Source organism: Drechmeria coniospora, chromosome 03 (genome assembly GCF_001625195.1).
Source record: "Drechmeria coniospora strain ARSEF 6962 chromosome 03, whole genome shotgun sequence".
Lineage (NCBI taxonomy): Eukaryota > Fungi > Ascomycota > Sordariomycetes > Hypocreales > Ophiocordycipitaceae > Drechmeria > Drechmeria coniospora.
This window is the reverse complement of record NC_054391.1, coordinates 1,938,881-1,956,307: the sequence shown is the minus strand read 5'-3', so window position 1 is coordinate 1,956,307 and position 17,427 is coordinate 1,938,881. Positions and strand designations below refer to the sequence as shown.

The 17,427-nt window shown below is 59.2% G+C and overlaps 8 protein-coding genes across 8 annotated transcripts; 4 read left to right on the top strand and 4 right to left on the bottom strand.

Moving 5' to 3' along the window:
• Nucleotides 1–352: 352 nt before the first annotated feature.
• DCS_06406 (budding site selection protein) lies at nucleotides 353–3,019 on the top strand (the record flags this gene model as incomplete). The annotated part of the gene is made up of 5 exons (XM_040803696.1): nucleotides 353–375; nucleotides 427–553; nucleotides 603–733; nucleotides 793–994; nucleotides 1,082–3,019. 5 exons carry the CDS (start codon nucleotides 353–355, stop codon nucleotides 3,017–3,019), a joined length of 2,421 nt encoding a protein of 806 aa, XP_040653800.1.
• A 282-nt stretch (nucleotides 3,020–3,301) lies between these two features.
• Nucleotides 3,302–4,840, top strand: DCS_06405 (uncharacterized protein; the record flags this gene model as incomplete). The annotated part of the gene is made up of 3 exons (XM_040803695.1): nucleotides 3,302–3,319; nucleotides 3,489–3,669; nucleotides 3,732–4,840. The coding sequence occupies 3 exons, from the start codon at nucleotides 3,302–3,304 to the stop codon at nucleotides 4,838–4,840; spliced, it is 1,308 nt and encodes a 435-aa protein (XP_040653799.1).
• Nucleotides 4,841–4,969: 129 nt separating this feature from the next.
• On the bottom strand, nucleotides 4,970–5,671 carry DCS_06404 (uncharacterized protein; the record flags this gene model as incomplete). The annotated part of the gene is made up of 1 exon (XM_040803694.1): nucleotides 4,970–5,671. One exon carries the CDS (start codon nucleotides 5,669–5,671, stop codon nucleotides 4,970–4,972), a length of 702 nt encoding a protein of 233 aa, XP_040653798.1.
• A 631-nt stretch (nucleotides 5,672–6,302) lies between these two features.
• DCS_06403 (uncharacterized protein) lies at nucleotides 6,303–7,217 on the bottom strand (the record flags this gene model as incomplete). The annotated part of the gene is made up of 1 exon (XM_040803693.1): nucleotides 6,303–7,217. One exon carries the CDS (start codon nucleotides 7,215–7,217, stop codon nucleotides 6,303–6,305), a length of 915 nt encoding a protein of 304 aa, XP_040653797.1.
• Nucleotides 7,218–8,951: 1,734 nt separating this feature from the next.
• DCS_06402 (uncharacterized protein) lies at nucleotides 8,952–9,608 on the top strand (the record flags this gene model as incomplete). Its single annotated transcript, XM_040803692.1, has 1 exon — nucleotides 8,952–9,608. One exon carries the CDS (start codon nucleotides 8,952–8,954, stop codon nucleotides 9,606–9,608), a length of 657 nt encoding a protein of 218 aa, XP_040653796.1.
• A 484-nt stretch (nucleotides 9,609–10,092) lies between these two features.
• On the bottom strand, nucleotides 10,093–10,691 carry DCS_06401 (uncharacterized protein; the record flags this gene model as incomplete). The annotated part of the gene is made up of 2 exons (XM_040803691.1): nucleotides 10,093–10,287; nucleotides 10,455–10,691. The coding sequence occupies 2 exons, from the start codon at nucleotides 10,689–10,691 to the stop codon at nucleotides 10,093–10,095; spliced, it is 432 nt and encodes a 143-aa protein (XP_040653795.1).
• A 2,690-nt stretch (nucleotides 10,692–13,381) lies between these two features.
• Nucleotides 13,382–15,044, top strand: DCS_06400 (Extracellular membrane protein, 8-cysteine region, CFEM; the record flags this gene model as incomplete). The annotated part of the gene is made up of 4 exons (XM_040803690.1): nucleotides 13,382–13,477; nucleotides 13,544–13,664; nucleotides 13,723–14,428; nucleotides 14,513–15,044. 4 exons carry the CDS (start codon nucleotides 13,382–13,384, stop codon nucleotides 15,042–15,044), a joined length of 1,455 nt encoding a protein of 484 aa, XP_040653794.1.
• Nucleotides 15,045–15,699: 655 nt separating this feature from the next.
• Nucleotides 15,700–16,884, bottom strand: DCS_06399 (uncharacterized protein; the record flags this gene model as incomplete). The annotated part of the gene is made up of 2 exons (XM_040803689.1): nucleotides 15,700–16,752; nucleotides 16,792–16,884. The coding sequence occupies 2 exons, from the start codon at nucleotides 16,882–16,884 to the stop codon at nucleotides 15,700–15,702; spliced, it is 1,146 nt and encodes a 381-aa protein (XP_040653793.1).
• Between the last annotated feature and the right edge of the window lie 543 nt (nucleotides 16,885–17,427).

Genomic DNA, 17,427 nt, shown 5'->3' with positions numbered 1-17,427 from the left:
ACCTGGTGCCTCTCTACTTACACAGTACTGTACAGTGCAGGTCCGAGTACCATGTACATCCGCACCACTGAGCACACCTGCTCCCTCGTACTCCCTCCCGTCCGTGACCACTGTACCTGCATGCCTGGAAGCCACATCTTCATGAAAGCTTCATTGCTACCCCAACTCGTCTCGTCCCAGTTGCCCACCGCATCACAGACGAACCACCTCCGATCCACGACGCCGGTTCCCACTGCGTATCAGGGCTACGCCAGTCTCGCGTTGGGCTCTGCGCTTCAACAACAGCCCAACCAGGCCAAAGCACCGACTGGATCGCCATCGGCTGCGGTCAACTACTAGCAGCGAACCCAACATGGTCGCGCCAGGTGTGCCAGAGTAAGCTCGCATGAGGACGCCGCCCCCGAGTCCCTGCGCTAACTGCAAAAGCCTCACGGAGGAGGTTCTCCACGAGTCGATCGATGCTCGGACCGAATCGCTGGGCGCGCTGCGGGAGCTCGGTCCTCCCGATCTCGTCCATCTCCTGAAGCAAAGCGTGCGCAACCCAGGAAGACAGGTAACATGCCTCGCCATCCCGGACAAGCGCGCGGCTCTAACTGAAGAAGACCGGGGTCTACCATCACGTCACCGGTGTCGACGCATCTTCCTCGGCAAGCCTCGCGGCGTACATCAACACCCTCACCTACAAGGACAACGGGCCCAACTCGACGGCCAAGATCGTCGAGGGCCTCTACTGGTGCGTAGTCGAGCGTTCCCCTGGCGGACGAACGGGGCCTGATTTTGATTCCTCTCCAGCTGCTATAATGCATTCTCACGGCTGGACATGCGCGTTCACGTGTCCATCCCGGGAACGGTGGAGAGCTACTGCGTCGACGAACGAGGGGAGAAACGCAAGGCGTCGGATGACCTTTGGCTTGAGACGTATCTCTGCAGCGTCCTGAGGGCGTACTCGTACGCCGACGACGGTAGCGGCGACACGATTCGCCGCATCGTCGGCGTTCGACGCTTCAACCCCGTCACCAACACCGAGACCGAGCACCGGTTCCTCCACGCCGCTGAGCAGCTGTTCTTCCGAGGCAAGTAGCGCCCGCTTCGACTTTCGGGCCGACCACACTCGCTGACCATCGCAGGCTGGCAACTGGGATCCGACTCCGTCGTGCAGGTGCCGACGAACGTGTCGAATCATCTAACGACGGGCCTGCTAAAGTACCTCGAGACGACGGGCCGGTACGCGTCCGGCATCAATCTGTTCGAGAAGCTCCGTACCCAGAGCATCGAGGTTTCCTCCCTCCTGTCCAAGGTCTTGTTCATGGGCAACGAGGAGGTGTCGGGGGTCAAGACGCTCTACAATTCGCTTCAGGAGATGCCCATGGACTACGTCATGCTCGACACACAGGCCGAGTTTCTCCTCATGAAGGCGCAGAGCGCGGAGACGGGGGAAATCAAGGATGAGAGGCTCAAGATGGCACTCGGCTGCGCCGACCGCAGCACCATCGCGGCGCCGAGCGAGTTCGGCACGTGGGCTAGGCTGGCCCAGGTCTACCTCGCGATGGAAGACTGGGAGAATGCGCTGACGACGCTCAACTCGTGTCCGATGTTCACCTACCAGGACAAGGACACGCCCCTGATGCCGGAGCCGAAGGAGGTGTTTCTGCCGATTTTGCCAGAGACGAGGCTGGACGAACTCGACAGCGAGCAGGACTCGAGATTCTCCGAGCAGGTCGACTCGAGCCTGCTCGGCCTTCGGGCGGCAGCCTATCGGGGCACCTTCAAACAGGCGTACAGCATCCTGACGGAGATGACCGCCAAGATCGGATGGGACCAGCTACTCAAGATTCGCAGCAACGTCTTCGTCATGGAGGACGAATACAGAACGGAGAGGCAAGACTCGACACTCGCGCCCCCGAGACGGAGCCCCAGCCTCGACGGGTTGCGAGGGACACCAGAACCGACAACAAACGGCGACGGGCCAACGGGCGAGGGTGCGGGAAAAGCCGACGACGTTGCCGTCGAGCCGGCTTCCCGCTCCAATGACGAGATGAATGGCGACGGCAAGAGCGAGGAGGGCAAGGGTGACGAGGGCAACGGCGAGGAGGGCCACGGCGAGGAGGGCCACGGCGAGGAGGGCCACGGCGAGGAGGGCCACGGCGAGGAGGGCCACGGCGAGGAGGGCCACGGTGAGGAGGGCCACGGCGAGGAGGGCCGCGGCGACGGAGGTGATGATGAGGACGGCAACGGTATGAGCAAGGGCAAGGGCAACGGTAAGAACAAGGGCAACGGAAAGAGAAATGGCAAGGGCAAGGGCAAAGGCAAAAACAAGGGCAAGGGTAACGGTAAAAGCAACGGCAACGGTAAGAGCAACGGAGTGGAGAAGCCGTCAAACATGATTGATCCGCAGGAAGTCAAGGCGGAAGCCGAACAAGTGAGCACGCCACTATCAGTCATTCTCCCGATCCTGTCGGTCCCTAACAGTTCGCAGAGCGCCACCAGCGACGAACACCTGTCTAAGCTCAACACGAAGCGGCTGTGCGAGAGGTGGCTGGACAGCCTGTTCATGGTGCTCTACGAAGACTTGCGCGTCTACACGATTTGGCGAACGCAGATGGCGCAGTACCGGGCGCAGCAGATGCAGTACAAGAAGTCGGCGGAGGAGTGGGAGATTCTGGGCGCTCTGGCGGAGCGACTGCAGCACATGGACGAGGCGGTCGAGGCGTATCGGGCCTGCCTGTCGCTGCGCTTCAGCCCGAAGGCGCTGGCGGGTGTGCTACGGGTGTTTGAGAAGACGAAGAGCACGCGGGAGGCGGTTTCGGCGGTGATCCGGCTCGTGACGTGGCAATACCGCTGGTATAGCGAGTTCAGCCCGGAGCTGCTGCACACGGTGCGGACGCTGATCGAGGACGAGGGCGCCGTCAAGGTGAGGAGCATCATCCAGGCAACGAGCCTGCCGCAAAACGTGCTGGACCTGACGCACCACTACGCCGCTCTGTGCGCGACATTTCGAAGCAGCGGAACCGACGGCTAGGCGAGGCATTCGCAAACGGTCATGCTGATGGCCGTTGGAATGGACACTGATGCCGGCGGTAACGAATGTAGGGTAGGCAGGCGTACGGCATTCTGGGAGACTCGGTATGAATGAAAGCCTCAGTCGGTGCAACCGTCGACGAGCGGGCGGTCACTATTATCTACTGTACTTATGATACGTACATGTGCATGTACAGCCAGCCTGGGGACGATGCACTGCAACTGCGGCAGGTCTTATTGATGGTTTGATTGATGGTACGGAGTAATACCGAGTAGTAATAAAATGGTGTTGCTGCTGCGGGTCAGTTGAAGATGCCAGTAGTGGGGGGTGGGGGTGCAGTCACGTAATAATACTTTACCTCTCTGCTTATTATATCTGTAGCTGGGCGAGGTGCTGCCATCCAAAAATTCGAACCAGACATTCCGCTTCGCCTCCTCTTCTGTTGCGGGTTGTGCCCACACCAATACAGGCACCAGTTCCGGATCCTGTCACCACTCGTGCTCCCGAAGCTGCACCAGCTCCTGTGCTGTGGGATCCGCGACACCCCTTCACAGCAGCGACCGCCGGACTCGCGATGGCGTCTTCGTCGTCGTCTACAGCCGATGGTTCGGGCTCACCGCCGGTGGCCATCGTCTGCGTCGGCATGGCTGGTGAGCATCCTTGGCCTGTACTGGCGGCTCGATGAAGAGGTCAACGCTCACGACGCACGCAGGCTCGGGCAAGACGACGTTCATGCAGCGCATCAACGCTCACCTCCACGAGAAGAAGAACCCACCCTACGTCATGAACCTCGACCCCGCCGTGCTCACGGTCCCGTTCGAGTCTAACATCGACATCCGCGACTCGGTCAACTACGAGGAGGTGATGAAGCAGTACAACCTCGGTCCCAACGGAGGCATCCTCACCTCCCTAAATCTCTTCGCCACCAAGGTCGACCAGGTCGTTGACCTGCTCGAGAAGCGAGCCAAACCAGATGCCGACAAACCTGAGCGAGTACCGATCGACAGAATCCTCGTCGACACGCCCGGCCAGATCGAGGTCTTTGTCTGGTCAGCTTCGGGCACGATACTGCTCGAGTCGCTCGCGTCCTCGTTCCCGACCGTCATCGCCTACATCATCGACACGCCGCGAACGGCGTCGACGTCGACGTTCATGTCCAACATGCTCTACGCCTGTTCCATCCTCTACAAGACCAAGCTGCCGATGATACTCGTCTTCAACAAGACGGACGTCAAGGACGCCGCCTTTGCCAAGGAGTGGATGACCGACTTCGAGGCCTTCCAGGCGGCTCTGCAGCGCGACGAGGAGTCGGATGCGTTTGGCGGCGTCGAGGGCGGCGGCCATGGCGGCAACGGGTACATGGGCAGCCTTCTCAACTCCATGAGCCTCATGCTCGAGGAGTTTTACTCTCACCTTAGCATGGTTGGCGTGAGTTCGCGCCTGGGCACCGGCGTCGACGACTTCTTCGCCGCCGTCGAGGAGAAGAAGGCCGAGTTCATGCGCGACTACTACCCGGAGCTGCAGCGGAGGAGGGCGGAGCGCGAGGAGCAGCGGAAGGTGACGCGCGAGAAGCAGCTCGACAAGATGATGGAGGGCATGGCCGTCGGGAAGCAGTCATCGCAGCCATCGCGGACCAAGGCCAAGGACAATGATGACGATGTCGAGGTTGCGAGCGACGACGACTCGGACGACGACGACTCGGACGAGGAGCGGATCAAGGAGGGATTGCAGGAGCGGTACAACGCGGCGATGGGGGAAAACGACGATTCCGTCATGAAGGACGCTAGCTTCGCCAAGTTCCTGCACTCGCAGCGAAAGTGATGGGGCGACCCGGCGTTTGGCGTAAGAGCGGTGGCCTGGTGGTCCATTTTATACACGAGGAGGCAGAGACGAAGGTGCTCGTCCGGCAAAATTTTCATGTTCATGTTCATGCTCGATGCTGCGTGCCTGTCACATCACAGGCGTTTGACGCGCCCCATGCCCAAACTCCAAAGAAGAAAACGACTGGTTGATTTTCGTCATGCTCACCACGCCCAAACCCACGTCGACCGGCTGCTCAACCATCACCTCGCCTCGAACTGGACCATCCTGCATCGGCGAGGTTAGCGATTTGTCATCTCCTTGGCTGGCCTGCGTTGGTTGTTCCGCGGACGAGGCAACGAGGAGAGGCGGGGAAGCAGAGAAAAGGGCGACAGCCAGCTCACCTCTTGGTGCGCTCCTTGTAGAGCACCCTGCCTGCGCAATGGGGGCACGCCACGAGGGCGTCCTTGCCGATAGTGACGCTCCCGCCGCAGTCTCCGCAGATGTACGACATGACGGACCGAGCGGCGGCGTCGTGCTGGTGGTGACTGGGACCAGTGGCACCGCGGGAGGCACTTGTGGCCGAGGCGGCGCCTGCGGAGGGAACTTGGTATTCTTCGCGCGGCATCTTCGGCGGCTTGGTTTGCGTCTCTGGAGGAAGGGGATCGTCGTGGATGCCGAAGGCTGCGTTCGAACGTTTGGGGCACGGCGACGGTGGAGGATGGAAAAGATGGCAGCGGCTGGCAAGTCGTCAAGTGGCAGAATTAGGCGGTCAAGATTTGCTTTGGGCTCACGGTTGTCCCCCCGTCCCACTTTCAGTGATACCTGGGTAGGTAGGGACATGTGCTCCATACTGTGCTCTAAGTACTCCGTACTTACTCCGTACAGTAAGTATTAGTTAGTACTGTATAGTAGGATGGAGGGTTTCCGTTGAATACTCCGTACTTGAACTTGTATTACGGAGTATTAATTGAGACCAATCCGTACTTGTACATGTACTGTAATACTTACTTACACCTATTGCAAGTGCTCACATGTACTTACTGTACTTGTACTTGTACTATCACGCTTACAAAGTTATTGTTCCTTCCATCACATGCTAAGGCAAGTAAGTAGACATGGCCAGCACACTCTCACAATTCAAGACAACCTCTCCGCTCACAGAAATAAGAGGACAGGTGCGGAGCACGAGAGAGTAGGTACTATCCTTGTATTCGTCCATGTCGATCTTCAGATCCAGCCCCCGCGACCCTAGGGGTCCGTACTCTCCGACATTCTATTGCCGACACGGAGGGTACTCATGCAAGACTTGCTGGCGCAACAAGTAAATTTGTGTATGTATTTGTAGAATCTCCCTGGCCGTATTTATACCCTCGGCCCTATCCAGCGCATGCCATTCATTCATCAGGCGTGATCAAAGTTGAAATGAATAAAATCCCAGCAAACAAACGCCATCCCATGCAATCGTTCTCCAGCCGGCCAGCTACAGCTGCGCCATGTCATTCATGATCCGCACCTCCTCGCCCGGTTTGAAGGGCGGTAGGCCGATGTAGGGGCAGGTGGAGCAGCGGAAGGCGTCGCCGAGTGAGCAGTTGTTGCACGAGCCCGTCTTGCCCTCGACGGTGAAGTCGAGCTCGTTGAGGTCGTTGGCGTCGAGCATGGCGGTGAGACCCGCGTCGGCCGCCGCACGCCGCTGCTTGTCCTCGGCTTCGAACTTGGCCGCCAGGCCGCAGGTGCAGTCCTTGCAGGGGCGGCGGCGCTTTTGTGGATTGCAGTCGGAGGCTGCCATCGCGGTCAGTATTTGATCAGTCGTCGCATGGGTGCGGGGGGACGGAAGGGACGCACGCTGGACGGGACGGCGGTTGAGATCCTCGTCGGTGAGCAGGCCGTTTTCGTCGATGATGTCGTCGTCATCGTCGTCCATCTTGCTGAAGTCGTAGCGAACCGTGCTCGCGTCGGCATGGCTGGTGCCATTCGGGACAGGTGCCTTCTTCGTCCTGCTGACAAAGCGCAAGGGCACTACGGCCTCCTCGTCGGCGAGCTTCTCGAACGTGCCATCCTGCTTTTCGACGAGCCCCGCCAGGATGGCCTCTTTGACATCGACGCGGCCATGCTCGAAGCTCAAGCTGGCACCGGCCTTCATGGAGGACACGATTCGGCCGTAGAGGTGACGGTCCATGAGGTCAAGGGCCTCGCCGCGACGCGAGCCGTCGGTGCCGGTAAGGACGAGGACGAGATCGTAGGTGGCGGGCGGCAGGGTGACGAGGCCGGCGGAGAGGCGGTCGAGCATCTGGAGGTCGGTCGAGGCGCGGTCGAAGGTGGCGAAGACGGAGCGCAGCTGATCCTCGTGGGCGGCGACCGACGGCGGCGCGAGGAGCAGGCTACGGGTGTCGGCCATGGCCATGGAGATGGACGTCGACAGTGCGACGCGTAGGCTGCGAGGATGGGATGGCAGGACGATTAGATGGTAGGATGATGGAGTGGTGGGACGATGGGAGGGTGATGGATGACGGGGCGATATTAGGTAGGAGTCGGGATGCTCCACGATGATTTTTTTTTCCAGCCGTCGGTAACTATACCTCGTCATTGAACTACCCCGTACTGGGTTGGTGCCGCCAGCATGGACTACAAATACAGTATTGTTTAAATATTCTTACGGCCAACGGCTCGTGTCCGAACTCGGGTGGCCGATTGGTGAATACAACTAGTAATTAGCGTTGCGGGCAGCCATCAGTGTTAATTAGTCATGGCTGCCATCCGCAAGCACGATTGAGGAGAGGTGCTGACGAGTCGAGAAGAGGCGATTTGTCATCGATGAATCGGCGATGTGTGGTGTGGTAATAACAGAAAATTGCGAGAAAAACCTCTATTACTTGTTCAACTTTGTACTTACTTGATAGGCAAACATGACAGTACTTACTCCGTACTTCGGTACACCTGTAGCACGGAGTACAAGTAACGATTATTAGGTATTAATTCTGCCGAGCAGGGAGTACGTGTACCCTCAATTACGAGTACCGACACCTACAAGTACTGCGCATGCACAAGTACATACAGTACGGAGTAACAAGTAATTACAAGTACATGCAGGTGAAGAATACTCTGTACCTAGCGAGCAATACTATTGCTTCCAAACGAAGAGCTTCGTGGTGGGCAAATACACGGTTGGCTAGGATTCCTGCAGGTTTCGTAAATATACATACTACTTGCAGGTTGGCCAAGTCCGACGTGTGCAAATGGACACTGGTTGTCATAACGCAGCGACTACGTTGGTTGCAGTGCCTCGTTGCAATGGCTGCCTTGAGACTATGCTGACTGCAGTACCTATTAGGTACCTAAATAGTGACAAAACTAAGGTGTAGGTACATGTACTGTAATCTGCACATGACTGATATCGCTACGGAGTAACGAGGAGACAAATACCATGTCGCATCAAAGCTTGCTTCGCTCACGATCCCTTCCATAACGCTCTTGACGAGCTAGTCGATGCTGCGACCACAGCCAGAATGTTGACCTGGACCCTCGTGGTTTCGGGGCAGGCCGTGGCTTGGACTCCGTAAGGTTACCCTAGGCGCGGTCGCTGGTAGGAACGGAAAAGCATAGTTGTCGGATGCTTCTTCGACCAGGCATGGCTCTAGGGGTTAGTCATCACTTGGATCAGGTGCAGTTTTCGCGAGTGCGGAAATCCGTAGACGTTGGATGCTGCCCCGAGTTTTGGTGACCCCGAGGTAGTGAAGACTCGGACACGGTGGCACTGGCTGTTGGCGCAAATCCTTACAAGAGCGAGAAAAGAAACAGAACCGAAGCTGTCAGAGGCGGGCATTGTGGGAGGAGTTTGAGCCCGAGCTTGCTTGCTGCCCGACAGCCAGACAGCCAGCGCAGCCACCAAGGCGCTACTTGCGTGTACTTACTGTACTACTGCATTACCCCACAGGATGAACCTCGGGCATTGTGCTCGGTAGAAGAAAACCACCCACACATCACCTGTTTCCCGTTACCAGCTAGCTGCTGTTCAGCACTCCTACTCCTCCATCACGAGTCTCGTGCGAACCTCCACTGTTATCCTGCACCTCGTAAGAGGTTATGAGTCCGGAAGAGGCGGCGCCGTTTGCACTGCCGTAACCTCGGCTCGATGACGGGTCCAGAAGATCCAGCACCCTCGTCGTCCACGCCGCCACCGGAACCGCGCCCAACCAACGTCCACCGTCCTGTCCATTCGGGCAGCCGTGGCAGCGGCACCATACCGCGCGCCATGCTCGACGACGACTGTCCCTTCTGCGACATCGCCGCCGCTCACAGGCCCTACGACCCCCGTCACCCACCGGCCTCGGTCGATGTCGAGCTCACGTCGCCGACGTCCTTCATCGTCCTCTCGACGCCCTCCCTCGTCGGCTTCCTAGACATCATGCCCCTGTCCCCGGGCCACCTGCTCCTCTGCCCGCGACCGCACCGACCCAAGCTCACGGACGCGTCCGCCGCCGAGGCCCGCGAGCTCGGCGCCTACGTCCGCGTCCTCTCGGCCGCCCTCGCGCGGGCCACGGGCGTCGACGACTGGAACGTGGTCCAGAACAACGGCGCAGCCGCCTCCCAGGTCGTGCCGCACGTGCACTACCATCTCATCCCGCGGCCGGACATTCGCGCCAGCGGTCGCTTCCGCGAGAGCTTCACCATGTTCGGCAAGGGTCGCCGCGAGGAGCTCGACGAGGAGGAGGCGGACAAACTGGCCTCGGCCATCAGGCGGGAGGTCGCCGCCGTGCTAGAAGAGGACATGGACATGCCCAAGCTGTAACCTCGGACCAAGACTTTTGCTCGACATTTTCTACCAGGCCCGAACGGAACGGCTTGTCCGCTTATTCTGCTGCCGACAACGGTAGCAGCAGCTTTCCCTGCCTTTCCAGTATCCTCTGCTCCGAGCAAGGCCTGGTGCAACCGATGCCGTTGGTCATCGGGAAGAGCTGGCGACATGTCACTCCCGCAAGGGCTCAACAACCCCCCCACCCCCGGGGGCGTGGGGAAAAGGCGACGGCTACGACCCTTTGACAGCGCAGTCGACGGAGATGGCAACCATGTGACACGGCCGCAGGCTGAGATGGGAGAGCCGGAAGCCTCCCTGCCGTGGGCGACCCAGGCGCGTCTCATAATGGAAAAGCCGACGCCGTGCCGGAAATTCCCAAAGTTCATGCCACGGGGGAGCAAGCAGTGCTCTGTGGCCGAGCCAGCCGTCCATCTCGAACTGCCGATGTTGCTGGTGCCCACACGCTCGAGCCCCACGACTAGCGCGCCAGTCCGGCACCGTTGCCGCGGTACCCGTTGCTCTCCCTCGGCGTCGGTGACGACAAATTGCCGGCAGGCAAATGCACGCGCGGCAAGGCGCCGTGCTGCAGCAAGCGGGCGCGAAGAGGAATGGTGATGAGCTCTCGTCGAATCATTCGCGTTGTTGTTCGATGCGCGCCGTCCAACTGTGCTGCCTGTTGTTATAATTTGAACAAGAGCTACGAGCCTTCGGTTTTCGCTCCGGGCTGGCTTAGAAGCTGGTGACAGGAACGTGGTTGCGGTCGGCCGACAGCGTGCCACTGGCGACGATGATGGACCTACTTGGTAATTACACGTACGAGCACGTGCGATGAATGGATACTAGGGAGTCGGCGGTAGGTCGATCGATTAAATCATCCTCAGTCGCTGGCCTTTTGGTACAGCCTATGTCGAAGCTGTTCATCCCATCGTCGAGGGCCACTCTAGCGCGCTGCTCGAGCAGGTCGACAGCCTGGTCGACCTTGGCCACGAAGGTGTAGATGGCTGCCATAATAACGGAGCCCTGTCGAGCATGCGAGTAAGCGTTGACGACAAAGTACATGCGTTTGTGTTTCAGCATCTCGATGACGGGCAGCGAGGGATCTCATATCGGCCACCTCGGGCCACCACACCGAACGAGCTCTCCCCCTGACTCGTAAGGAATAGGGGCGGGCAGCACGCCGTCGACGGAGGGAGGGTGGCGGGAGCAACCGCTGCTAGCCTGAGTCCGGGGCGATGCGGCACAAGGCTCGTGCAGCATACGAGCAGGGCACCCCTGGCCGGCAGCTGAAATTATTTTGTAGGGTGTCAAGGCACTCCCTCCCCCCTTTCGCATTAGCATGCACAACTACGGAGTACAGTGCACTGTAGTCGGGTACGAGGTTGAATAATGGAGGTTGACGACTGACGGCACGTACAAGAATCCGTATTCCAGCCCGCCCACTAATTACGGCAAACCATTCGACACTCTGACATTACTGTTTGTGCCAAGGGTATCTGTAGGTGATTGCGCATGCGCTGTACGTTGTACTTGCCGTGCTACCGTTGCCGTGTGCTGTACAAGTACTGCTGTACTCGGTACTGCAAGAAGGTGTGCACGCAATCGTATGGGGGCGGGGGGGGGGGGGGGGGGGCTCGGCACGGCATCCCGTCGGGACAGCATCCGTCAGGGAGCGGACCCCTGCGGCCCCCCCGCCCCCCTTCCCCCCTCCCCTATGCGGGTCTCGCGGCCTGGCCCATCCCGTGCCCGGCCAGGTGTACCAAAGTACAGACCGAGTCCAGTACAACCACTGTAAGCAAGTACACCTACCTGTCAATATGATGAGTACGGAGTACGGTACCTGTGGATGCACAGCTGCTCTGCAGTGTGCCGGCTGCTGTAGGCATGCGAGTGTACTTACATATAGGCACAGCGGAGCATGCATGTGCGGCATGTCCTGGATCGATAGTACGTGGCACAACAAATACTCGTCGCACGGGCAGATCCATGCTCGTGCTGGTATTTTTCATGTGCACTCATTCTCGTGCACGTGCAGGCATCGACATGTATGCGTGCATGTCCAACGTAACAGTGCTATGTAGTTGCTCGGATTTTGTGCTCTTGACGTGTCCGAGCGGTGGTAAAGCGTCCTAATAGGTATTAGTACGAGCACGATGTCAATACTTTCCGAATAAGGAGAAGTACTCCCGCGTAAGTACATGCTGCGTTGGCACGTCACCACGCAGACTGAAGTCGGAAGTTTTACAGCCTACCTCCTACTACTCCGTACTTACAGTACTAATACACCACTGTAGTTACAAAGTACTACGGTAGGGAATACCTTGCAAGGGACCTCTAACAGAGCTGGGCATCGAGCACGTACACCGACCTATGTAGTACACACAGCAAATGTCCCTTCCAGGTATTAACCAATTATTAATACTCCGTACCTACTAGGTACCTAGTAGGTAGTAGAGCATTACCATCATACTCGTAGCTACCGTCATTCACACCTATCCAGGCACCTTCCCTCGCACCTATCTAGGTACTGGTCGGGTATGCAACTTCGGATACAGGCCCTCGTACGCTCGTTTCCCCTGTCTGCCTGAGTCGTTTCAACCATCAATGTCTCGCAGCTCGGCGTGGCATGGCATGGTATGCTGCGTGTGACTTGCTCGTAGTTCCATGTAGTGCTACAGAGCAGTACATGTGCTACCATGCTGGTGCATGTACATGTACCGCGATCCCCGGCCCCCTTTCCCTCTCCTCCTCATCCAAGCGCAGTGGCAAGAACGAGTACATGTACAAGTACTCCGCACACGCACAAGCACACGCACAGGTACACGAGAAGGACAGGTACTTGTATGTACGTGCAAGTACATGCGCACGACTATAATAATCATGTCTTGGACGGGGGCCCAGAACCAGGGCTTGGGTCCCTTAGCCGGCACACGGTCCTCGCCCTTGTTAAACCAATCGTGGGGAAAAGAAAAGACATGTTTCATTCTTTCTTTTCCGCGCATGCCAAACGACATGTACGTGAGCTCGCATGCTCCTCGACGGGACAATCCATCGCTCGACTACGGACCATGACATCCCGAGCAAGGCACTAGCACGATGCATACATACCCGTACGCATGATGCCTGCACCTGGACGAGCATGCGTTGACCATGCGTAGCGTCCACTGCACGTCGCCATGATGTGTCCGAGGAGCAGGCAACGTGCACGTCAACATCATCCCAACCGGATGGCGACCCCCGGCAATCACCATGATTGGCACTTCGAACCAGCCGTCCGGGTTCAGCTCGGCAGCGACGATCCAACGAGGCGCCTGCGTGTCTCTGCCGCGAACAAGGCTTGCCGCCGGCCGCTGCTAGCAAACGATGGCAGCGGGTAAGGGGCGGGGGGGCAGGGGCCAGGGTGGCGGGAAGAGGGTGCGTTGACGGAGTCAAGCTCGGCTGAGTGCTGCACGGTACGTGGCCGTGGCCGGCTGTCCGTCCTGGGTTCCTGGAGACGGCTACTAGTCAACAGCATGCTCGCTCGCTCATGTCCGAGCCAGACCGCCTCCATCAAGCTCCGAGCACTCGACCTCGCTCGAACAGCCGATCCGATTTTGACCTAGACCCTGACCTTGACCTGACGCCGAGGTTGCCGTCGGCATGGTCATACGACTTCGCTGACTGACTGTCTGACTGGGACCTCATCGCGATTCCGACACCAACACCGTTCGTTCGTCATACGCACCATGGTGCCCGGCACTCCTGGTTCCTCGTGACAGACCTGGTCCTCGATGGCCATCGAATTCGCGCCGGGTGTGTTCCCGATTCCACTGCCGGTGGAAGCCGTTTCGTTGCATGCAAACCTTTCCCAACTGCCGTCCTGCGCGGTAAGTAGTCAGCATCGCCGTCCGGAGCCTGCATCCCGTCCTGACCGTCGTCATCCGTTCTCGTAGATCCCCTGCGTCGCCGAATCATGTCCCACATCTCTTCTTGCCTGCCTTTGCGGGACCGACGCGACCAAGGAGGATGTCGACAGCTGCATCCTGGCCTCGTGCACCCTCCCTGAGGCACTCTGTAAGCCGTCGTCGGTGCGGCCTTTCTTCGTCCTTGCCACCCTCTGACCCCGTCGCAGTCTCGAGGAATACGACCGAGTCCGTGTGCGGGACCGCCGTCCGCGACGACTCGATCCAGTTCAACATGCTCAATGTCGCCCTCGGAGCTGTCACCGCCGTCGTCGTCGGCACCCGCATCCTCTTTCGCCTCTTCGGCAGCACCGGCGGCTACCGACACCAGCACCGGCTCGGTGCCGACGATTGGACCTGCCTGTTGGCCCTGCTCCTCGGCATTCCGAGCACCGCTCTCATGATCTTCGGCCTCGCCAAGCACGGACTAGGCCGAGACGTTTGGGGCCTGTCCCTGCCCGACGTGACGACCTTTGGCATCTACTTTTACGTACTCGAGATGATGTACGTCCTGCTCATGGCACTCGTCAAGCTGACCCTCTCGCTTTTCTACCTCGACATCTTCTCCGAAAGCACCACTCTCGTTCGCCGCCTGCTTTGGGGCACCGTTGTCTTCCAGGTCGCTTTCGCCCTCGCCTTCGTCGTCAAGGTCATCTTCCAGTGCACGCCCGTGAGCTACTACTGGACCAAGTTCGACCTCGCCGCCGACCCCGAGGGCCACTGCATCGACATGAACGCCTCGGGCTGGGCCAACGCCGCCATCGGCGTCGCCGTCGACATCTGGCTGCTGGCCATCCCCTTGACCCAGGTTCGCAAGCTCAATCTGCACTGGAAGAAGAAGGCGGGCGCGGTCCTGATGTTCATGACGGGCGCACTGTACGTTGCCTCTCGCCTCGGCTCCCCCGTCCCCCCCAGCCACCCCATTGTTGCATGGCCGCGAGATTAACGAGGGACGTCAAGGGTCACCGTCGTGTCCATACTTCGCTTCCAATCCATCGTCTATTTTGCGAGCACCACGAACCCGACGTGGGACCAGCGTGGAATCGTCTGGTGGTCGACCATCGAGGTCAACGTCGGCATCGTCTGCACTTGCATGCCCTCGATGCGCCTCGTCCTGCTGCGCCTGTCGCCTCGCGTCTTCGGCTCCGGCTCCTCGGTCGCATCCTACACCGACCCGGGCTCGCGTCACGCCGACCGGCCGCGACACCACGACGACCTCGGCATCACCGACGAAGAGCACGGCATGAGGCTCGAGGAGCGTCATCTCGGCAGCACGACCGAGCTATGCAAAACGCCGGCCGTGGTGGAAGTTCACCTGGACGAGGGGGCGCATGGCGACGACGATCGGAATCGGCATCAGAATAGGGGCAGGAGTAGGGGCAGGAGCAGCGGGGAGGACGACTGCGACCCGGAGGAGGTTGACCGTGCCAAGGAGCGGGCGGCCAAAACGCTCTCCATTGAGCTGGGCGAGTGGAATACCCGAAAAGGGTAGCTTTTTCTGTCTTTTTTCTGCTGTCGACTCGCGCTCAGGTAGTGCACCGAAGAGAACACGAGATATCGGCACCGCAAGTGTAAGCCCACGCGTCCAGTTGATGTTGATTCCCGCGACCCTCTCGCGAGTCAAAACAAACGTCTGCTCCCTCCCATGTCACCCTTTCGTACCTGGAATCGTACTGGCTGCCGAGTGCCGACTTGGCTGATAGCTTCAGAGCCGTGGCGCCAGACTTTTGCCCTCGAGGAAGCGCCACAAACTCAAGCGGTGGAATGAGTGGGTTCTCGGAGGCGACCGATTCACGGCAGAAGAAACGAGGCTGCTCGCTCGATAGAGGTCAATTATTTTACTTGCTTGCCTGCTTGCCTGCCTGCCTGCCTGCATGGCAAGCAGCGAGAAAAGCCCTGGCAAAGATAATAGCACGCATAGTCGTCTGGTGTGTTGGTGGGAAACAACGGGTATTGATTGAACATTGAAATCGACGAGGCAGTGATCGTGACCCCTGATGGACCGTCATTCACCATTGACGGTGCCGAGAGGCGTAGTACCAGATAGAAACGAACGAAACCTCTGCGCCAGAAGAGTTTTGGAATCGACGACGGTCGCCGCCGCCGCCGCCGCCGCCTGCCTGTGCACCGCCATGTCCCACGGACAACTAAAAGAGATTCCCACGCCGCCTCTCGCGGCGTGCGAGAAGCCGCTTACCTGGGAACCAGAGTCCCCCACCCTGCTTCTCCTGGTCGGCCTGCTCCGGGTCGGTCTGTCCCGGCAAGGGCGGCATGTCCCTCTCGTCGGCCTTGCCGAGCGAGAAGCCGAGAGCCTCGCAGATGAGGACGACGATCATCTCCATGATGATGAACATGCCCAGGTACATCCAGCGCGAGGGTACGACGTCGCCATAGACCTCGATGCACGAGTATATGAGGCGCACAATGACAAAGGGGAGTGATATAAGCACGGCGACGGCGATTCGGTGCTCGCCGTCTGGAATGTCGTGCCAGTGAAAGAAGACGATGCTGGTGGCGATGCAAAGGATGACGGTGACGGCGGTGAAGATGGCGACGCCGGCGACGGTGAGGCCCGAGTATTGGACGGCGGGCACCTCGGCGCTCGAGGGCTGCACCTCGTAATCAATCTGGGTTCCGCCGACGATGATGAGGATGAAACCGACGAGCATGAGCAGCTCGACAAGGCGGGTGAACTGTGGACGCCATATGAAGTTGCCGTGCCGCACGGCCGTGATGCCCTCGAAGACGCGGCCGAGGAGGCCGAGGAGCATGACGACGAGCGGGCCGAGGCCGAGGCCGTTGAGCGTGTTCCAGCCGATGTAGAGGCTCTCGTTGGTCGGGTCATCGATGGTCCCCAGCAGCATCGACTGGCCGATGAGGCGGGCGAGGGCGAGGATGATGAGGAAACGCCATCCGGCCGACTTGTGGGCGCCATGCTTGAAGCAGAGGGCGATGCCGCCGATGAGGGCGAAGGAGTAGAAGACGATGCACGCGATGGCGATGCGCTCGTACGTGTCGAGATACATGATGACCTGGCTGCCGTCCGTCAATGGCGACGTGAGAGTGATTGGATGATGATCAATGGCCTGCGAGTGCGGCCCGAGCACGAGCTGGAACTCGGGGCGACCCCCATAAGTATAACAATCGTCTTTGACGCCGCCGACGCCGGACAAAGACAGGCCGACCGAAAGGAGAGCAGGCTGGTGAGGTCAATGGCAGGTTGGTCGGCTCCTGGAAACGTGGAAGGGTCTGGCCCTTCTCGTGCCACCGGCTAGGCTCGTGGGCGGACCCAGAGCAGCTGCATTCCTGTCCCATTCGCTCATGGAAGCCATGGCCGGACGAGGAAACGGCCACACTCGCCCCTACGAGCCCAAGGACTTCCGAAACCGGTTACGTTCGGTTCGGGGGGCCGCGAGAGTTGCCGCAACGTCACAGTCTCGTTGGATTGTCCGTCACCTCTGGTCGTTAGGCAATGCTGCCCTGCCTCCCAGGGATGACATGGCGGCGATGGCGTCCTAGCTTTGGTTTGTCGGACGCTGATTTCCTTCCCAATGGCTGACCGGCCGATCGCCCTGAAGGAAAAATTGAACCTATCGCGAGGTGCGTAGGCCTTGATGCTGCGTGTCCAGCGAAGGGGGGGGGGGGGGTTCCATCCGACTTCGAAATTGTCGTGCCGACCGAATCACGTGTGCTCGCGCAACGTTGCCAACGCAGTCTTGGCTATCGTCGCAATGTTCCGAAGGACGGCGAAGGATGACGTCCTAGTCTCGCCCTTTGGGGGGATTGAGTGTTGCTTGGATGAATGGAGTAAAAGGCGACGAAAAGTTGTCGGAGTGGCCTCGACTGAGCACCATCCAAGTACGGAATCTGGTGTA